At 41.7% G+C, this 20,001-nt stretch overlaps 1 protein-coding gene across 2 annotated transcripts in view; it reads right to left on the bottom strand.

Moving 5' to 3' along the window:
- The window catches only part of DRD3 (dopamine receptor D3), a 65,703-nt gene extending 50,561 nt beyond the window's left edge, over window positions 1–15,142 (bottom strand). Inside the window, exons 1-2 of one of the 2 annotated variants that reach the window (XM_004373669.3) lie at window positions 14,803–15,142; window positions 7,220–7,524 (exon numbers count right to left, since the gene is read on the bottom strand). In XM_004373669.3, coding sequence (XP_004373726.1) covers window positions 7,220–7,489 — 270 coding nt within the window. In that variant the 5' untranslated portion in view covers window positions 7,490–7,524; window positions 14,803–15,142. Of the gene's footprint in view, window positions 1–7,219; window positions 7,525–14,802 lie in introns of those variants that run through there. The other variant, XM_023728855.1, reaches the window with a different exon arrangement.
- Between the last annotated feature and the right edge of the window lie 4,859 nt (window positions 15,143–20,001).

The raw sequence follows: 20,001 nt of genomic DNA, 5'->3' as shown, positions 1-20,001 counted from the left end.
GTGTGCACTAGTTTGATTTTTGACACCTTTTGATCTCTAACGTCCTGTCACCAGGTAGTTAGTTTGGTAACTAAGTATGTGCACACAGGAGTCCATTAAATTTTCCTATATGGGTTCAGCTCGGGTGTTCAGACAGCTGGTCACCAAGTGTGTGATGCAGGTTCTCACCCCCAGTCCTAGAGAGGCATGGGTGATTGGTGCAGGCACTAGACTCTGGCTGTGGTAGGGGATCACGCACTGTGCGAGGCAGAGGGCTGATGGCTGCCCCTGAGAGTCTGAAAGGAAAGTGTGTCCCTATTCTACAAGGTGAGTAGGTGTGTGAGTTTTACAGCCAGACTATGAACACCCCACTCTGTTGGTTGTAAAGACTCGAGGGCACCACTTTTTCTTGGACTCCTGTACCAGGTGCCTAGGTGCTTTAGGTGTACCACCATTCCTCAAGCCCCTGCTGCAGATTGATATAAGTGCCTACTTAAGGGGCAGGGCTGTTTTGAGGGTCACAAATCTGCCAGTTCACAGCTGAAGCAGTTGAAGTTAAACTTCAGATGTTTGCCCTGTTGTACTGTGTCAGTGAGGACTAACACTGTTGAGATGGGTCCCCACAAGTCTATACAGGGTTGTAAGGCACTCAGAGTCTGTGGACCCCTGATACCTGTGCCCAGCAAAGGAGCTGCGCAGTCCCTGTGTTCCTGGCCTATGGGAGCCAGCAGCTTATTTGTTCCCTCTCCAAAGCCAGGAGAATGGGTCAGGGCGCCTTTTGGGATCAACTTCTGGCCCAGCGGGCTCCCGGTGCAGAGCGTGGAGGGAGGAGGTAAAAGGGAGAGAGGTTTTTCCCAAATGGGCTTTATTTATTTATTTATTTAATCTCCATGAAAGGGTGCACGCACGTACTTATCTTAGCCTCCTGGGAGCTGCTCTTCACTGGTTTGGAGTGTCCAAGCAGAATCTCTGCTGCTGGGTCTCTCTCAATGTGGAAATTGGTTCCTGAGTGCACACACCGCACAGCTGTTTGCCTGCTTCACCGCAGATGGCGTGGCTGCAGAGCTGCAGTTTTGCCACTACGGCTCTGGCCCTCGTTTCCTCTTCCAAACGGTCTCCCTCTCCCATATCAGTCGGATGGCTTTCTTAACCTTGCCTTGTTCCGGGCTTGCAGATATTCAATCAAATCACTGTTTTTCCAGGTCTTTGTTGTAAGAGGGATACAGAAAGTGTCTAACTACTCTGCCATGTTGACCATGCCTCCTCATGATCACAACTTTATATGACTGCCAAAACACTGAGAATTATGGCCTAGCCAAGTTGACTCATGGTCTTAACTATCACAGTCTCCAAGGGGCAACAATGGAATTGCTCTGTAATTATTCTCTTCATTCCATTTTTGTTGGCCACACTTGAAACCCCCCTCCCCCCACTCCAGTGTGGGAAGGCTGCTGTGGGGCAAGATAGGGTAATAAATAAACATTTTAACTTCTCTGAATCCCAATTTTCTCATTTGTGAAGTGGGGAGTTTTACAAAACAGTGGTTCCCAAACATCATTGGTTTGTAGCAGATGACCAGCAAGCTTTAAAAGAGTCACTCAGGGTGGCGTTGGGGCTAGGGCTGTGGGAGCTTATTACAATCAATATAAACTTCCAGGGCCACCCCTGGGAATTCTGATTTGGTAGATCTGGTGTAGGACCCATCAGTCTGTATTTTAACAAGCAGCCCCTGAAAAGGAAAGTTTAGCTCAGAGCTGTTCAATTTAGGGTGCATAAAAATCGCCAGAGGAGGTCATTAAAAATGCAGGCTCGAAGACCTACCACCAGAAACTTTTCATGGTTGGATCATACCTTAGAAACAAGGGCAGAAATACTCTCCAGCGTCTTTCTGTGTTAATAAACCAGTTGTCATTGAGTCGATACTTTGGGTGAGTTCCAGATGTGGGTACAGTGCCAAAACTGCCTCGGGGAAGCCCTCTACCCAGTGGAGAACTCACCACGTACCCAGGAAATACAGACTCATGGAGACCCCATGAGTGTCAGAGTAGAACTGTGATCCACAGGGTTTTCAAGGCCATGATATTTTGAAAGCAGATCACCAGGCCTTTCTTCCAAGGCTCCTCTGGGTAGGCTCAAACCTCCAGCCTTTTTCAATTAGCACCACCCAGGGACTTCCCTGCTTTCATAACCTATGACTTTTATCAAAATCCAGAGTTTGGTGAAGAGTTTGTGAGAACCTCCTGTTTCTGTTTTCCAGTGGGGAGGCTTTAAATTGCTATCATCTGGGATCTTTTGAACTATGGAAAAAAACTCCTTTAAAAATATTCTTTATTTTTAATGACATTACAAGACCCAAACACTCCTGCTTTCTAAAGAAATTGCTGCTCTTTCGTGTCATCACTATCTGACCAAGATCACTTACTCAGAAAGGAGTTTCCCTGCCTGAACTCAGCCTGCTCTATTTTGCTTGTCTACATTCATGAACCCTTGAGCCTTTTCTCCTGTCCATACTGAAACCCAAGTACTCCGAGTGTAGGATTCCAAATGTTCCCTTCGCTACTTGCACTGCCTTTCTGCCCTGATATAAGCGCATTAAACACCACAAAAGGTGCTTAACCGAGTGGACCAAAATGGGATGTTTGTGTGTGGAGAGGGACCTCCAAACAGACTGCAGCCCATAAAGCAGGAAATTAAAAACCTGAGAGGGAATCTGAGAAGGAATTATTTGGTATGGAACAGGAAAGATTTTCTTAGAAAATACAGCAAACTGAATTAAAGAAACGGCCAAGCGAGAGCCCTCTGAAATATAAGCTACTGTAAAGTCAGCTGCATGGTCTTTGTCCTGAACTTCTCTAAGGATGGAGAGAACTGAAAAGTGTCAGCAGCTGGTCTCTGCTAGTCCCATTTTATATACTGCCCGAGCCCAGGCTCCCGTGTGCCTTAATGATGAGAACAATGCCAACTAAAGCTGGGGGTGGTGTGCACTTACAGACTGTCCTCTCTTGCCAGTAGTCTTTGGATTCCTCTGGGAATCCATGTGATTCTTGAGCAGTTGATGTGCTCCATGTGAGGAACACATAATCTATACTAAACCAATGCTTCTAACCAGTGACTGGTTCAGAGAAAAGCAGGTGCCCTAAGCCAGTCCAATCACAGCACATCTTGACACTTGTGCTGGAAATTCTGGGACATGGGTTTTCTCTCTTGCTGTGAATGGTGTGGTATACACATGTGAGGCTTACAGCTGAGACCTTTTGTCTAAAGATGAAGCCAATATATGGAAGAAGGAAGAGCTGAGAGAATTGAAGAGAATGGAGCTGGAGCCCTGATCAAACTGTGCCTGCAGCCCACACTATCGCTGGACTTTTAAATTTCTTGGTTGTGAGAGCCAATGAATTCTGTTGATTCTTTAAACCAATTGGATTTAAGTTTTCTTTTACTGACAACTAAAAGTATCCTAACTGAGATATTTATATATCACATTTTATAGATTTTAAAGCTATGATCAACATTGCACCCTTTCCTCTTTCCAAGAGAGCTTTTAGTTAACAATCATGTTGTTACTAGGATATCTGTGTCATCATTAGGACAAGTTAGTAAGAATAACACTTTTTCTCCTCTCTGAGACTCAAGAATTTATATATTCATAGTCCCCTTAAGGGTTTAATGTGTTTTTTTCTCTCATGAAGGTACACTATCTGTCTCTGAGGTTCCCAAATATTGTCTTTCAGTTGATGACAGTTGAATGTCACATCAACCCTATACGCTAGGGAAGATTTTGTCACTTCCATTTTATTGGCTTAATTCTAGGTCTTCTGACTCATAGTTCTGAGTCTTCTTCATAGCACCATCCTGTGATGGAATGACATTCATCCAAGTGAGTTCCAATAAAGCCAGTGTTAGCTGACACTTTATTGCCTACCTCACAGCAATTCCTCATCCTCGCGTCTTCCTTGTTAATGAAACCCACGTTTCCACTTTTTCTTTTCCAGCCTCCTTTGCAGCCAAGAGTGGCCGCTTGATCCAGTTCTGGCCAGTTAGACTTAAGTGAATTCCCTTGCCGAGACGGTTCTCGAAAAGTTTTCCTTTTGCTGACAAAAGAAACAACCACTCTAGAGAAAGCCCCCTGTTTTTCCTGCCGTCCCCACACATTCTACTTTAGAATACTGCCATGATACTGAGGCTATGGCAGCCATCTTGTGAGTAGCATGAAGCAAAGATGATGAAGAGGAAGGATGGAAGAGTCTGGGTCCTGGATGACACCATGGAGCAGCTGGACCAACATGAACAACTGTCTTCCTTCAGAATTCTGGTTGTGTGGATAAAATAACCCCTGTTTGTTTAAGTCACACTAGTCAAATTTTCCAGTATTTACAGGCAAAACATTCCTAACTCATAAATACTTGTATCTGGAAAAATGTAAGTCAATATTCCCTTTGAACAAGATGGAAGTATTCAAATTAAAGCATTTGAGGCTGTGAATTTGACACCCCAAATGGTGTTCTTCTCATTTGTATCATATTCCCCTGGGGACCCTCAAACCTACAGAAATCTCTATGATCAACATTACACTCTTTCTTCTTTCCAAGGGAGCTCTTAGGTAATTACTAGGTCAACTGTGTCATCATTAGGATGAGTTAGTAAGAATAACACTGCTGCTCTTCTCTGAGACACGATGATTTATATAGTCATAGTCCCCTTAAGGGCTCAGAATGCTCTTTTCTTCATCAAGGTACACTATCTCTGACTCTGAGGTTCACAGAAAGCCAAGTAGTTAAGACTAAGACAAGTATAGCCTGGGGTCGGATGGGGAGATCTGGTCCTCTGGACTAAAGCCTTCTAATCTTAATTGACTGCCTGTTAATGATGGCTGCTTAAGTCATAGACCTTTTTTTATTGAGACAGACCATCACTTGACTATTGGAGAAAGTGACGTGTGGATATGCAATTGCTTTGACTAGGGCCTGAAGCAAGTTGGTAGGACCAAAAAGAGGCCCCCAACGCCCATTTCCCAGTGGAGAGATGTCTCTGCTCCCCAAAATCTTATTTACGTGATTATAAACTCATTTGACCATGTTTATGATTACGGAACACTTACACCAAACAACTTGTTGGACAGAGGACATATTGGTTTTCACAAGGGGGAATGAGGAGCTCCACCAATGCTCTTCTCATGGGGGATAACCCATAGATACAACCTAGAGAGCCCTTCACTGAAACTTGGCAAGATTTCATGCCTTCTGTCTGTAGGTTCTGGCTGGTTTTTAGGCTCAGCAGTAGAATGGGGGCACCACTTAGATTGGCAGGAGTTACTAGAAGGGTATGTCATGGGTTTCTATTGTGAAGTAGTCACAACATCAATCTTCTAAACCATATATGCAGAGATTTTCCACTATGATTCAACCACGGCCCTGGAAGCAATCACAAATGGACAAAGAGTGCCCCTAAGTGCTTTGTTTCAGACACTAAAAAGCCTTTTTTTTAATTTCAGAAGGAATTAAAATGCTCGTTAAAGTGAAGGTCCTCCCTGCTTGCATTTTTTTTATTTTTCTGATATTCATCTTGCCAGAAGACTTAAGAATCCTCATAATGTAAAGCGATGAACAGAAACATTTTAGGGGTGGTGCTATGAATCATTGACCAATCCATACTAGTTTGTGACACCTAAAATCTGCCTCACTCTTGAAAGAAATTTTACATACTTCTAAGTCCTTTTCAGTCTCATTATTATTGGATGTAAAAAAAATAATAATTCATCCACCAAAAAAAAAAAGATCTGGCTATAACAATAGATATAAGCAGGAGTTGTCCATGTACTGCATACATTACAGAACAGATTTATTTAATCATTCTTGTATCAAATATTTATTTAGTGCATGTTATGTGCCAGGTACAGTGTGCTTGGACTATAAAAAGAAGAAAAAGAAAAAAGACGTAGTCTTTGATTTTAAGGGTGTCTCAATCTAATTGGGTTGACAGAAAAGTCAAGATAATTACAAGACCCTTCACCATCAGGATTATTCTAACTGGGGGAGGAGGTGGGGAATAAATACATTTTTCCCCTCAGCCTTTAAATCTACCCCATCAGCCTAGTTTTTCTTCTTCTTCTCTATTTTCTTTGTTTCCTGTGTGTCTCCCACTTGAGATCCTAAGTCTAATTTAATTCCCTTCCATTCTTTAACATGGGTACTAGCATAGCAGTCTATGCTCAAGGTTTTTGCTCTCCTGTGATATGTCATACTTAATTAACTGTCACTTTCACTATTAATATTAACGGAGATATTAATTTGATTAGTCTTAATTTCTCTTAATCATAGCATCATTGTGATCCATCACTGGACACCTCTTTAGAATGACACACACTACAGAGGAGAAATATTAATAGTATTTTAAGGTGTTAGGGGAAAAAAAAAAAAACTCTTTAGTGATTGCATGTTTTCCTGTGAAGAATATCTGTTTCTTGAACAGTGTAGACACCCTGATTTCCTTGTTAGCAAATGGATATTTTGCCTTTTGACTGTTTTACACTTATAAATGAAAATACTTTCAAATTTAAGAAATGCTTTTCCCCAGAAGAATTCTCCAGGGTTTGGTGTGTTATCTGACTGATAAGGGCTCTGTACTATTAATGTAGGCATCAAAAATATAAATGTGAAGGTTTAGTCTGTTGCTTCGGTCCCATAGTCTGTGGAGAGCTAGTACCTGGGAGCAAAGAGCTGAGTTGGAAGGCAATTGAACCATCAAAAGAAGTCTGATCTATTTGCAGATAGTTCTTTCTCTCTTTTCGTCTCATTCATTTACAAACTTTTCTTTGTTGTTTTGTTTTCCTATAATTCCTTCTGCATCTTCCCTCCCCTGCATCTGTCCTGTACAGCCTTACTTCCATACATATTGCAACAGTGATGAAGACAGCCACCGACTCCCTCTCCTAAACCCCTCAATCCTGAGATATGACTGGCACGGGAAGCAAATGTGGGACATTTTCAGGAAGAGTCCCATCACTCAAGTCCAGTCATCTGGACACTGCAGAGCTGGGAATGGAATCATTCCCAGGTCCCTGGCTCTGGATGGTAGCTGCACACAGAGCTTCAGTTCCCTCAGTAAAGGGAGAGTGGCAGGCGCTCTCCTTCCTTAGTTCCTGGGACCCACTGCAGGAAGTATTTTGAGCTTCGAAGGTCAGGAGCTCAGGGAGACTGAAACAAAATGTTGTACTGGCAGTGCACCCCTGGGGCTCACTCACCTCCAGGTACACCACCCACGGCATCACCAAGGTGGCCACCAGAAGGTCTGCCACCGCCAGGCTCACCACTAGGTAGTTGGTGGTGGTCTGCAGGGCCCGCTCTCTCAGCACCGCTACACACACCAGTCCATTGCCGAAGACGATGGCCAGGATGAGGGCGCAGTAGGACAGGGCGTAGTAGGCATGTGGGCGAGCTCGGCTGGTGCCTGTCGAGTTCTCTGCCCCGCAAGTGGAGTTGATGTGGCCACTCAGCTGACTCAGAGGTGCCATGGCCCTGAGGGATGGGTGTGGCTCCCAGGGGTTCCCTGAGAGGAGATAGAAAACTGTGTTAGTAAAATCAGACTCTTAAGAGCTTGGCTGCTTGGGTACATTCTTGATTCCTTGCTTCAACAAATATTTACTGAGCACTTTCTATATACCAGGCACTATTCTAAGCAATAGAGCAATGAACAAAATGGATAAAAAATCCTTGTTTTCATGAAATCTATATTCTAGAGCAGAAGACAAATAATAAAGAAGATGAATAAACCATGTAGTCTGTTCCATGATGATATAATTATGGAGAGAAACAAACCAGGGAAGGAGGGTAGATGAGGGATGTGTGTTATGTGTGTATGCAGTGTGAGTGAAGGTGTTTGCGTGCAATTTTCACATAGGGTAATCAGGGAATCCCTCATGGAGAAGGTGACAGTTGAGTGAAGACCTGGAGGAGATGAGGAAAGACACCATGCAGATATGTGGGGAAGAGCAGTCCAAGGAGAGGGAACAGCAGGTACAAAGACAGGAAGGATTGGTCTGTTGAAGAAACTGAGGGGAGGCCAGTGTGACTGGAGGAGTAGATCAGCATGGTGTGAGGCCTACAGGCTATGCAGGGCCATTGAAAGAACCATGGCTTGCACTCTGAGTGAGATGGGGAGCCATTGGAGGATTAGAGCCCCAGCTCTGCCACTTCCTAACTCTGGGACCTTGGGCATTGCTTAACCTCTCTGAAGTGTCAGTGTCCTTGTCTATAAAATGGAGACAACGCTCACAGAGTTTTGTGCAGAATTAAGCGAGCACTTGCATCCAGAGACATGGGAAGCCATGCCTAGCAGCTGGAGTGCTGTGGCCTGTTTCTTTTTGTCTTCCTCTTTCCTCTCTTTATTTCTTCTCTCCCATCCCCTAGTGCCCCCGTTGCCTTTTCCCCTGCCTCCCTCTGTCTCTTCATTTCCTTCCGTCTCCCATCCTCTCTTGTGTCTTACACTAGACATGGTAGGTTTGGGAGACCGAGTGATGGAAGAAAATCTCAAGAGCAATGGGGGCTAGAGGCAGTATAGTGGTTTTTATATTTAGGAAAAATCTGTGTCTATATTTGTATTTGAAACCTCCCAATTTTTAAAGACTAGTTACTAATTAAAAAATGTTTAAGCCCTATGTTGTCCCTTCCCGCTCAAAAATCCTACATCCATGGGCCAATGAATGATCCATATACCACCAGTTTTCAACCTCTGGCCTTGTCCAATGCCCTCATTTTTTCAAACAGGGAAATTGAGACTCAGAAAGATGAGTAACATGTCTTAAGACATACAGCTTATTAGTGGTAGAACTGGCATACAAGCCCTCTAATTCCTCCAAGCCATGGAGAATCACTTTTTTGGCATCTGTAAGACACAACTGTTATTGTCACCATTCTACTGGTAAGAACCAACCTTCAAATTGTGGGGACTTTGGACTAAGGGTGGAAAAGGCACCAGTGCCCACCAGCTGCCCTAGTGACACCAGCCTGTTGGGACCAGCCCCGGAGAAGGGACTCCGGACTCTCAGAGCCAGGTTTGTATATGTCTGTGAAGGACAAATTCATCATGTCCTGAAAAAATATATAGACAAGCCTATGACACAGTGGTTAAGAGCTCAGCTGCTAACCTTAAGATTGGCAGTTCGAATCCATCAGGCACTCCTTGGAAACCCTATGGGGCAGTTCTACCCTGTTCTATAGGGTCACTATGAGTCGGAATAGACTCGATGGCAGTGGGTTTGGTTTTTGGTTTGGTTTCTGTGCTAAGGGTAGCAGCACATCAAAGCCACATGTTGGGGGAAGACACAAGGCTTGTGGCCGCAGTGCAGTCTTTAAACTGGGGCCAGAGTGACTCCTGCCCAGGGCTCTGTGCCTTAGGGGGTCCCGCTCTGGCCCTCCTCTGGTCACACCCTCCCCACAGAATGAGGAGTCTACAGTCCTCGTTACAGCCCTGTCGTCCTGGGTAATGTGTGCCTTGTGTGTGTGCCGTGTGCGTATGCCGTGTGTGTGTCTGTGCCGTGGTGTATGCTGTGTATGTGTGCTCTGTGTGTGTGCCGTGTGTGTGCCATGTGTATGTGTGCCGCGTATGTGTGTGTGCCGTGGTGTGTGCAGTGTGTATGTGTGTGGTGTGTGTGTGTGTGGTGTGTGGTGTGTGTGTGTGTGTGTGTGTGGGCCCTTGAGCCCAAGCGGTAGCCCTTTGGTGAAGCCTGGATGGATGGCCTGGTGTGTCCACACATGTGTGTGTGAAGACCCCTGCAGTGCAGGGTGTAGCCTGAGGTGGAGAGAGAAGGGGTCAAGGCCCCAGCGTGAGGAGCAGGATGGAGGTGAAGACCCTGCTTCTCCTGTGCTCCCACACTCTGTGTGGAACTCCTAAGGGCTCAGGAATTCCAAATTCAAACCTGGCCTTCCAGGTTGCTCTGACAGTATATTTGTCAAGGTAGGTGGATTGAACATTTTATTGAGCAGTCTGTTACTCATGACTGTAAAACATTTAGACATGGAGTATATGGTCCACGGGAACCCTTGCACCCGACCTGGCACATGCAGGGTCTGACTTGTTGGCCAGCATTAGTTTTCAGTCCTGATCTCTGCAGCTTTCAGTGGATTAAGACATTGGTCTAATCGTGGCTGTCACTGTGTGCCACATTTTGAAACATTTCAGCCTGGAACATGAAAGGGTTTAGATGAACAAAAGATTGGGAAGGGGTGACTGACTTGGAATAAATCCAGAGAATTGTTTAAAAAAAATTGTTCTTCATCTTGGCACACTGTTTGCACTCAATATATTTAAAAACATAATGATAATTCTTGATAATAATTATAATTTTCTCATTATTCAGAGAAGGGCAGCTGCTACCCTGGAAATAGCACTGCCGCTGCCAAGAGCTTTTGGAAAAATACAATGCTTTCTGTTTGTTCAAGAATATTCCACCTTTGAGGCAGGCTCAAGCCCAGAACACTGTCGCTTCTGTGTCTGGGCCACCTTGGAAAGCACTCTTTCTCAGAGTTTGCAGCCATCTAATGATGGCTTAGTCTCATCTCACTGGCCAAGTAAGAGGGAAGCACACAACCTGGGGGTGTTTGTCACCATCCTGCCGGACACTTTACCCTGCCAGAAGGTCTGACAGCTACTTAAAAATAGTATAGCTGAGTGCCAATGGCTAGTTATATGAAGACGGGAAACCTCAACTCTGAAAAATCGGTTCTGAGCCTGATGTTGGAGTCACAGTTGCATGGATTTTGGATTTATAAGTCAGACTGTACTGTCTCTGGTATTAGGTTCTTTATAGCAGCAGGTGGGCTAAGTGGTGGTATACAGGCAGCTCCTGCTGAGTTGTGGGTATGGGAGATGAAAGCAGAGATGAGTGAGATGCTGGATTATTCCCTACATCTCAGCTAATTGTTTCAACTTCCTCCCTCATTAGATCTTTTCCCCCCCAGAATTGTTTATGTAACATAGAGCTGGACTTTCTTCTTTCCCTCACACTCTGATAGATATGCTAATGGATAGTAAACCGGTCTCTGGTATGGAGAAGCAAAGAGCTTGGAGAATTCAGTAACTTAATAGTCACTCTCTAAGTAATTCATAATGATAGCCTGGTTTCCCCATCAGCAAAATGGGAATAATCATACCTTCTCCATAGGGTTATTGTGAAGATTAAATGAAATCATATACGTAAAGCTTCAGCACTATTGACAATTTGGGCCGGATAATTCTTTGTGGTAGGGGGATGTCCTTGGCATTGTAGGATGTTTAGCAGCATCCCTGACATCTACTCGCTAGAGGCCAGTAGCACCCTCCTCCCAGTTGTGATAGCCAAAATGTCTCCAAACATTGTTAAATGGCCCCTTGGGGGCTAAATAATCTCCCTCCCCAAGAATCATTGTGTTAGCATAATGTCTGGCAAAAAAACTATTGCAATATGGTAGCTTTTATTGTTAAAGAGAAAATAGGAGAGAATGGCTGAAAGGGTCAAATAAGCTACACTTGCAGACTGCTTAATGGATTTAAAAATTAGGAGATTACCGGTAACATCAGCAAGGAGTGTTAGGAGTTGAGAGTGGATAGGAGGTGAGAAAGTGGAGAAGGCAAGGACTAGATTATTGCTGACCTCGCTCTTTTAAAATTTATTATATATACCACTACTTAAAAATTTTAACGAGGCTTTATATTTTTTTTTTACAAAGTGTTGATTTATCTTGGTCTTTATTATTTGTTTGTCATCTCATAGAGTGAGTGCATAATCTATTGTTTAAAGCAGAGTGTCAGAGAGTGGTCAGGCTCCCTCAGCTGTGGCCTATCCCGCTTTGCTGACCCATTCCTTGGTGCTGATTCACTGTCAGCCTGAAACACTTGTGGGTACCTCCCTGGCACCTGGTTCCATATTAGGCTCCCACTAAATTTGCTAGGAAGAGAACCATTAAGATTTATAGGATTTTAATTATTCTTTTTCCTTAAAGATATTGAGTTACTAAAAAAAACAAACAAACAAAACAAAACCAAGAATACCTTGAGTCTTCAACCTTCTTCTAAAGACAATGGTCACTACCACTTCTAGGTTACTATTATGTGCCAGGCACTAGGACTTTATATATAATATTATTAAAATTTTTTTCCATAGTCTTTATTTTTTTAGAGCAGTTTTAGGTTTACAGAAAAATTTTGCAGAAAGTATGGAGTTCCTATACACTTCCTCTCCCTTCTCCACAGTTTCTTCTAGTATTAACATGTTGCATTGGTGTAGTACATTGCTGTTGTTAGGTGCTGTGGAGTCAATTTTTGACTCATAGCAACCCAATGTGAAAGAGTAGAACTGCCCCATAGGGTTTTCTAGGTTGTAATCTTTAAGGGAGCAGATTGCCAGGTCGTTTTTCCCCTTGGAGCCACGGGTGGGTTCAAACCGCCAACGTTTTGATTAGCAGCTATGCTTAACCATTGTGCCAACAGGGCTCCTTGGTGTGGTACGTTAGTTACAACTAATGAAACAATATTGATACATTATTATTATTAACTAAAGTCCATAGTTTACATTAGGGTTCATTCTTTGTGTTGTATCATTATCTCATTTTAATATTGATAGCCATCCTGAGGGCTGATATTGGTATCTGCCTTTTATAGATAAAAAAGCTGAGACACAGAGAGATTCAGTAACTTTCTCAAGATCACAAAATGTGTAAGGACTGCTTTGAACCAAGTTTTAACCTCAGATCTCCCTAAATCCAAGACTTATCATTTATTTAGTGTGTCTATATTGATGTGGGGAGTCATTCTGAGGTGGAGGTGTTCCTCCTTAACCTCAGAAAAAACTCCTCAATAGCAGGGGTCCTTGAGCAAATCTTCACTTGTCTCACAGATCCTAGCTGTTGCCATCTCTCACCTTTCACTCGATTACATCCTGCCCACCAGTCTCCAAGATTTTCTGGTTCTGAGTTTCAATTCAGACTTGCTATACTGCCTGGTAAAATTTATAATTATAGCTAACATTTATTGAGCACTTATTTTATGCCAGGATTTCTAAGCATTATTGTGTTTAAATTTCATAACAACCTGATGAAGGAAGTAGGTGCTATTGTTATGCCCATTTTGGAAGATGAAGAAACTGAATCATAGAGAGGTTAGATGTCGTGTTGGAGTGAGAAGCCAGTAAATGGTGGAGTTGATTCAGCCCAAGATCTGTCTGACACCAGAGCTCACATTGTTAACAACCCCAGAGTTGGGTGAGGCAGACAAACATGAAATGAGACTAAGTTTAAAACCTTCCTTGCTCAGAGCATCTTGTGCACGTCACCTGACCAAGCTCAGTGAAGTCAATGCAGATGCACAGATGCACGCTGCTCTTAGAAGCAGTGGGAGTTACATTGTCATTATTATTAGAGGTAGTCTTTAGCATTTTTCTATGGCATTCTATTCCAGTGAATTGCTGTATAGTTTGTTTTCCTAAGGGAGATTAACAGATGCATTTAAATACATAGTATATTTATATATTTGGGCACACTTACATTGTCAATAAATGTACAGAGAAAAGCCATAGTTGATTACTGAGATCCAGTAGCTAAGGTAATGTAGTGTTTTCCTAATTAAATCTGCTCAGTAAAGCAGAACACCCTCATTTTCCATCACAACCTCTAAAGCTTGAGCATTGTAGCCTTCTAATCAGAGGTAAAATGGGAAACTCAATCAGTCAGTAAGCAAATATCAATTATTGACAAACTTCATTGCATTAAAACTCGAATTTAGTAATACGCAGACTCGATTTGTTACTTGCTTTAATTCATACTCCATTATAAGCCACTTTCTGCATAGGTGCTTTAATATCAGGCACTTATTTGGATACTATCAGTATTTTCCTTGCTCAACACTCCTGCTCATTGCTAGTCATGCAGACTCTTGAAAAGGCTCAAATATAAATAATCAAATGCCTGAGTGAGAGTCTTTCTCACATCATCTGTCTTTTTGGGCCCAAGCGATCCCAGTGCTGTGCCAAACAGTGATTCTTTACGCTTGTCCAAGGTCAGACATCTTACTGACCTCTTAGTATCACTAAGCAAAGGGCTTTGCCTATAAAGTGCAATCATGCATGCAGAATGAGTTTAGAATTCAAGTTCTACTTTCTACTGCTGCATTATTATTTGTATGTGCATTTTGATGGTATCCGATGATACTAAATGCATGAATTGGAATAAATGCCTAATTGCAATGACTTCCATTGACCCAGTAAGCTACAGTTAGTAATGGAAGTCCCACAATTAAACAACAACAACAACCCTCAAAATAATATGCTGTCATTAAAGAAACATACACAATCATCAACTCAAGTATTACATATCTCTGTTGGGAATAATTGGATTCTGACTTGGAAACAGCCTGACTTTAAATAGACAGTTGAAAACAGTGCCTCTCCAAACCTTCAGCTCTGGATCACCAGGTTACTGAATTGAGGAATTTAAAATTACAAACCCTTACAATTAAGTAAAACCCTTAAGAGGCATACAATAAATTTCTATGCAAATCCTGGGAATAATAACAGTTTCCTCTTCTCCATCTTTTAATTCTGCCTGATACAGCTTCTAGAGCCCATAGGGATCCAATTTTGGGGAAAAAAAAGAAAAAGAAAGAGAATAGGTTTTTACTGTCCAAATCACTTAGAAAAAACGAGAACAATTTCCTCAGGGTTTCAAATTTTTAAATAAGAGTGGGTACTGAGTTTTAATGCACAATCTTAGAGAACTACAGAACCTCAAGCTGATTAAATTATCTTCCAGGAAAACACGATGTACGAAATTAGAAATGAAAAGAAAAATTACTTACCCTGAAAATTTCTTCTGATTTCTGTATACCGGGGAGTTTAGCAACTCAGCTCCTGCAGCCGTTTACTGACAGCAGACATACCAAAGCAAGGGAAACTTTGCATTTCCCAGGACACAGAAACTGTGGAAATGAACAGAAAGAGAAATAACACATTTTAGCCTCTAAGGTGAAACCACTTGTGTGCTGCTATTCCAGTTTCCCTATTACACCTTACTGCATGTTTCATAGCTGCTTTGAAATGCATCTGTTTTCTCTAGAGGATTTGGGAGAGACCCTAAACGAACGTTGCTCGGGTCAGCTGTGCAGAGGCTCTGTCCTTGGTTCTGAAATAGAGGTGGAGGAGGCAAAAGCAGGATCGGGTGTCTACCTCTCTTTCTGTGCCTCTATCTGCTCCAGTACTATGCTTTTTAGTATATGTATATTTTTTTTCCCGCAGTGCTCTTTTTAATCCCAGTTTCTCCCCTCTCTTTTCCTCTATGCTTTGATTTCTTTTGAATAACTCTCACCTTTTTCAGTTTAATTGTCTTTCCAGCTTTTAGTGGGTGCAAAGACGGTGAATTCTGAAGAAGGAACAGATCAACAAATTGATACCACAAGTGGTTAATGGAAATCAGCACAATTTAAAACACAATTGACAGTATAATTGAGCTTGAAGGTGTAAGCCTGTCTGGGAAAAGGAGGTTAAAGAAAATATATTACGGTTAAAGCAAAACCAAGGCATGGAGTACAACTGGTGATAAAGGTAAAATAAGCTTAATATTATGAGAAATGTTAAACGTTTATTTAGCAGTACTTCTTGTTTTCAGAGAACTTTACAAACATTTGCCAATTCATCCTTACTATTCCTACGTGATATTTGTGAGTATTTTTTCTTAACCCAGATTTAGAACTGGCTAAGATGAGATACAACCAACTGCAATGTCAGTGGAAGTCTATTTCTGAAACAGTACTGGAACTTAGACACTCTTGATCCATGGTCACCTGTTCATCTAAAAATTTCCCATGGAATCCTGACTATTCTCTCTTTCCTTGTCTTCAGTTTCTTCCTCTTCTTTCTGTCAAGATGGAAATCTTTCACTACTTTCTCTGCCAACAGCAGATGTACTTGGCAGCTGGTTTGACTATTATGGAGACCTCTGCTGGCTGAGAAGGGGGCAGCAGCAGCAGCAACAAAGTCTAAATATGGCCTCTAATTTAAAAAAATGAAAGAAAACAACCCTTCATCATTTATTGAGCATGTACTATTAGCCAGTCATTTAAATTCATTCCCTCATTCAATCCTTTCACAACCCTACAGGGTATGAATAGTTCTATAATTCCTAATTTATGGATAGAGAAATTGAGGCTTAGAGAGGTTAAAAATTTTCTGAAGGTAACAGTTAACAAGTGATAGAGCCAGGATTTGGATTTAGACATCTTAATTCTGGAGCATGTTTTCTTAATCACTGTACTGTAATTCTTCCAAAAGCAGAAAATTTAGATTTCCCAGGAGGATGACAAAATGTCAGAGACAATAACAATTATAATGACAAAAGTAATAGTATCAATAATACAATATTTGTACCAAAACCAAACCCGTTGCTGTCAAGTTGATTCTGACTCATGGTGACCCTATAGGACAGAGCAGAACTGCCTCACAGAGTTTCCAAGGAGTGCCTGGTGGATTTGAACTGTCGACCTTTTGGTTAGCAGCCATAGGGCTTAACCACTACACCACCAAGGTTTCCAATATTTGTACGGTGTCACATTATTTATAAAGCATTTTATCAATCATGTTCTTGTCTGCATCTTATATCAATCCTCATGATGCCCATTTTTACAGAGGCTTAGAGATGGTAGGTGCCATATCCCAGGTACCTCATGATTTATTGGACATAAATGTAGTAGTCATGTGGTATAACTGTGCTGAACATGCACTAAGACTATAACTCCAAGCTTGAATGTGAACCCCTTGGGCTTTTCTTCCCTTGGGTTAGGGGTCAAGAGAATATGGACTGTTAAAGGTTGTGTCTTAGTTATCTAGTTTCGCTATTACAGAAATACCACAAGTGCATCTCTGCTCTGCTCACTTGTTTAATCTCTTTTATAGCTCAAAAGACATCCACCCTACACTAATCCTGCCTAATTAACATAACAAAGACCACCCATTCCCAAATGTGATTGTAACTGTAGGCATCGAGGTTAAGATTTACAAAACATATTTCTGGGGGATATAATTCAATCCATAACAGTATGGTATGTCTGATATGTAAAAACAGGGAGTAATTGCCGAGTAGTGTCTGAACAGAGTGAAGCAGAGGTATATTGAGGAGTTTAAGACCTTACATTGCTTGTTTCAAGCATCATGGTTTCACCTTTGCATACCTTATGTTTATTTTCTTTAACATTTGAAAAAATTGTGCCTAGTGATAATCCTGCTTTGATAATTCATGAATATAGCAAGAAAAGCCATATTTCTAGACTATCTGTGTTGAGATCATACTGCCTATCCTTACGTGCAGCTATAAATTTTGCTGGCAGAATTTTCCTCAGAATTTTGTAGTGCCTTTGCTTGGCAAAGTTCAAAGTAAAATAAAAACCAGTTGCCATCGAGTCGATTCTAACTCATGGTGACCCCATGTGTGTCAGAGTAGAACTCTGCTCTATAGGGTTTTCAATGGCTGATTTTTTGGGAGTAGACCACTAGGATTTTCTTTCAAGGTGTCTCTGGGTGAACTTGAACTTAAAACTTTTGAGTTAGCAGCCAAGCAAATTTAACCATTTGTACCACTCAAGGACTCAAATCAAAATAAAGAGGAATAAAGACTCTTATTCTTATTCTATGTAGGAGTAACAGATAGGGAAATTAACTGGCTTGACCAAGGTCACACATCTAGAGAGTCAACTCAGTCTCATTCAGCTGTCTCTCTGGTAGACTCCCTGCCTCTGTCCCTGAATGGGAAGAGATTGGTGTAGTAGCTAATAAAGGGTGGTGTGTGTGTGTGTGTGTGTGTGTGTGTGTGTGTGGTTGTCCTCTCTCTCTTGACCTCAGTGTAGGTGAATATTAGCAATTGCTCCTTTTAACCTGGTATTTTTTTTTTGTTTATACTCACAACATTGGACAGGTTTCTTCTCTTTCTTTTTTTTTTTTAATAAATGAGACTCTTATTCATGACTGGCATTGAAGATTTTGAGATCTGCCTTTTGGGAAGCCACTCCAGGATGCCTACAGAAGAGACATGCTGCGCAAAAATCAATATGGAAAATACAGATAATTTTTCCTTATCTTCCTTCTAGGAACCTGTTTCAATAGCATGACTAGAGCGTTCTCATGTACCAGTCAACAGCCTCATCAGGAAAGTCTTTTTCTTTTTGAACCTGAGGGGGGAGATTTGGAGCAAGAGTCAGGAGGTAGTGGGCCTCTGATACATAGGCATTCTCAGTTTTTTGTTAGTAAGGAAATTCCAGTGTGAAGTTTGTGGTGAACTGTTTGTGTATGAACTATTCCTTTTTAAGCTTTGAAAAGTTGCTCTAGGGTAGCTATTCTTTTGTTTCATCACAGGAAATCTTGCCTTGAGGACCAACCATTGAGGATAACATGATTTTCTCATGCCACTTTAAACCTCCACAGAGCTCTCACTCACCAGAACAGTGTAGAGACCAAAGAAGCAGTCTGGGGGCCAACTTGCAGGACCCTGTATGAACAGAGGGACACTATGTTTCCATGTCTCACCATAACTAGCACTTCTCACTGTGAACAGGAGATTTGATTACCATGATTATCTTAAATTGCATGAATGCCAATCTAGTCTGAAGAAAACCCTTTAGTGTGTTTTTTCACTGGAATCAGACCTCGGATTTTTTAGTGCAAATGGGAGTTGGCAAATGCAGCAAGTGGCCCAGGCAGTGTGGTTGCTTCTTCCTAATCTTAGCCCCCATCTCTCTCCACCCTGTGGCCCTTCCATTGATGGGAACTGTTTGAGACAGCCCTAGGTTTTATTACTTTTGAATTCATTATGCTTTTGTAATAGTTCTTCAAAAAGAAAGATAACTCATTTATTATTGTCCAGCATTAGACTCCAATCATGCTGTCTTTCTACCAGAAAATACCAGCAGACAGCGAAGGAGCCTCCCCAGTGAATCAGTCTGGACCCACTCCATGCTTTTGTAGATATCAGATTAATAGTAGTAAAGGAAATAAATAAGTGATATTTATCTTCATATTTATGTCTTCTCTTCTGTGTGCTTGCCTCTTGTCCCCTTTTTCTACTTCCTTCTTCACTTTTCCGTGTTTTTTGTTTACACTCCATCAGATAATTGTTTCTTCTTCTATTGTTTCCTTAGTTTCTTTCAATCTATTCTATATTTCTTTTCTTCTTGCCCAAAATGCATATAAACAGGAATGAGGTAGAATTAGAAAAATTTGTATCTTAATTAATTTGTTCAAAAAGAATTTGGGATGGATAGGTATGGCAGATTGTATTTTACAAAGATGGCCACAAGTATGTCTCTTCTCTCTTTTGCACTTTTGGAAACTGCCACTTCTTTTTCAAGAGGTAGAGTCTTATGTCCTCTCTTCTTGAATCTGGAAAGCTTTTGTAACTGCCTTAACTAACAGAGCTTACAATCAGTGATGTTATGTGATTTCTGAGGCCAGGTCATAAAAATGTCATCTATTTCCATTTCGTTCTCTTTGGACACTTGCTCTTGGAACTCAGTCACCTTGCTGTGAGGAAGCCCAAGTAGCCCAGGAAGAGGCCTTCATGCAGAGGAACCAGCACCATTGGCCCACAGCCCTGGCTGAGCTCCCAGAGGAAAGCTAACATCAACAACTTAATTCAGCCATAAGAGTGAGCCATTTAGAAAGTGGATCCTCCAGCTTTCAATCAAGCTGTCCCAGTTGATGTCATGTGGAGCAGAGACAAACTCTCTCTGCAAAGCTCTGCCCAGATTTCAGATTCATTAGCAAAATGAATGTTTGTTGTTGTTTTAAGTCAATAATTTTTTTATGTAGCAATAGGTAATAGACACACTGGGACCCAATTTTTCTGGAACTTGCCATATATAGTGTTCAGAAAAAGCACATCTCAAATTCTATTCCAGTCCCATACAATTTTGAGGGAATTTAATTCTTTAGTGATTTTTGTTTGAATCTCAGATGTTGTCTATCTTACTTTTACAAATATAATAAAACATTGTGCAGGCTGTGGACCAGGACCA

The sequence above is a fragment of the Trichechus manatus genome, unplaced genomic scaffold, assembly GCF_000243295.1.
Source record: "Trichechus manatus latirostris isolate Lorelei unplaced genomic scaffold, TriManLat1.0 scaffold00026, whole genome shotgun sequence".
NCBI lineage: Eukaryota > Metazoa > Chordata > Mammalia > Sirenia > Trichechidae > Trichechus > Trichechus manatus.
The sequence above is the reverse complement of the archived record's forward strand: the minus strand, read 5'-3'. Positions and strand labels throughout refer to the sequence as shown.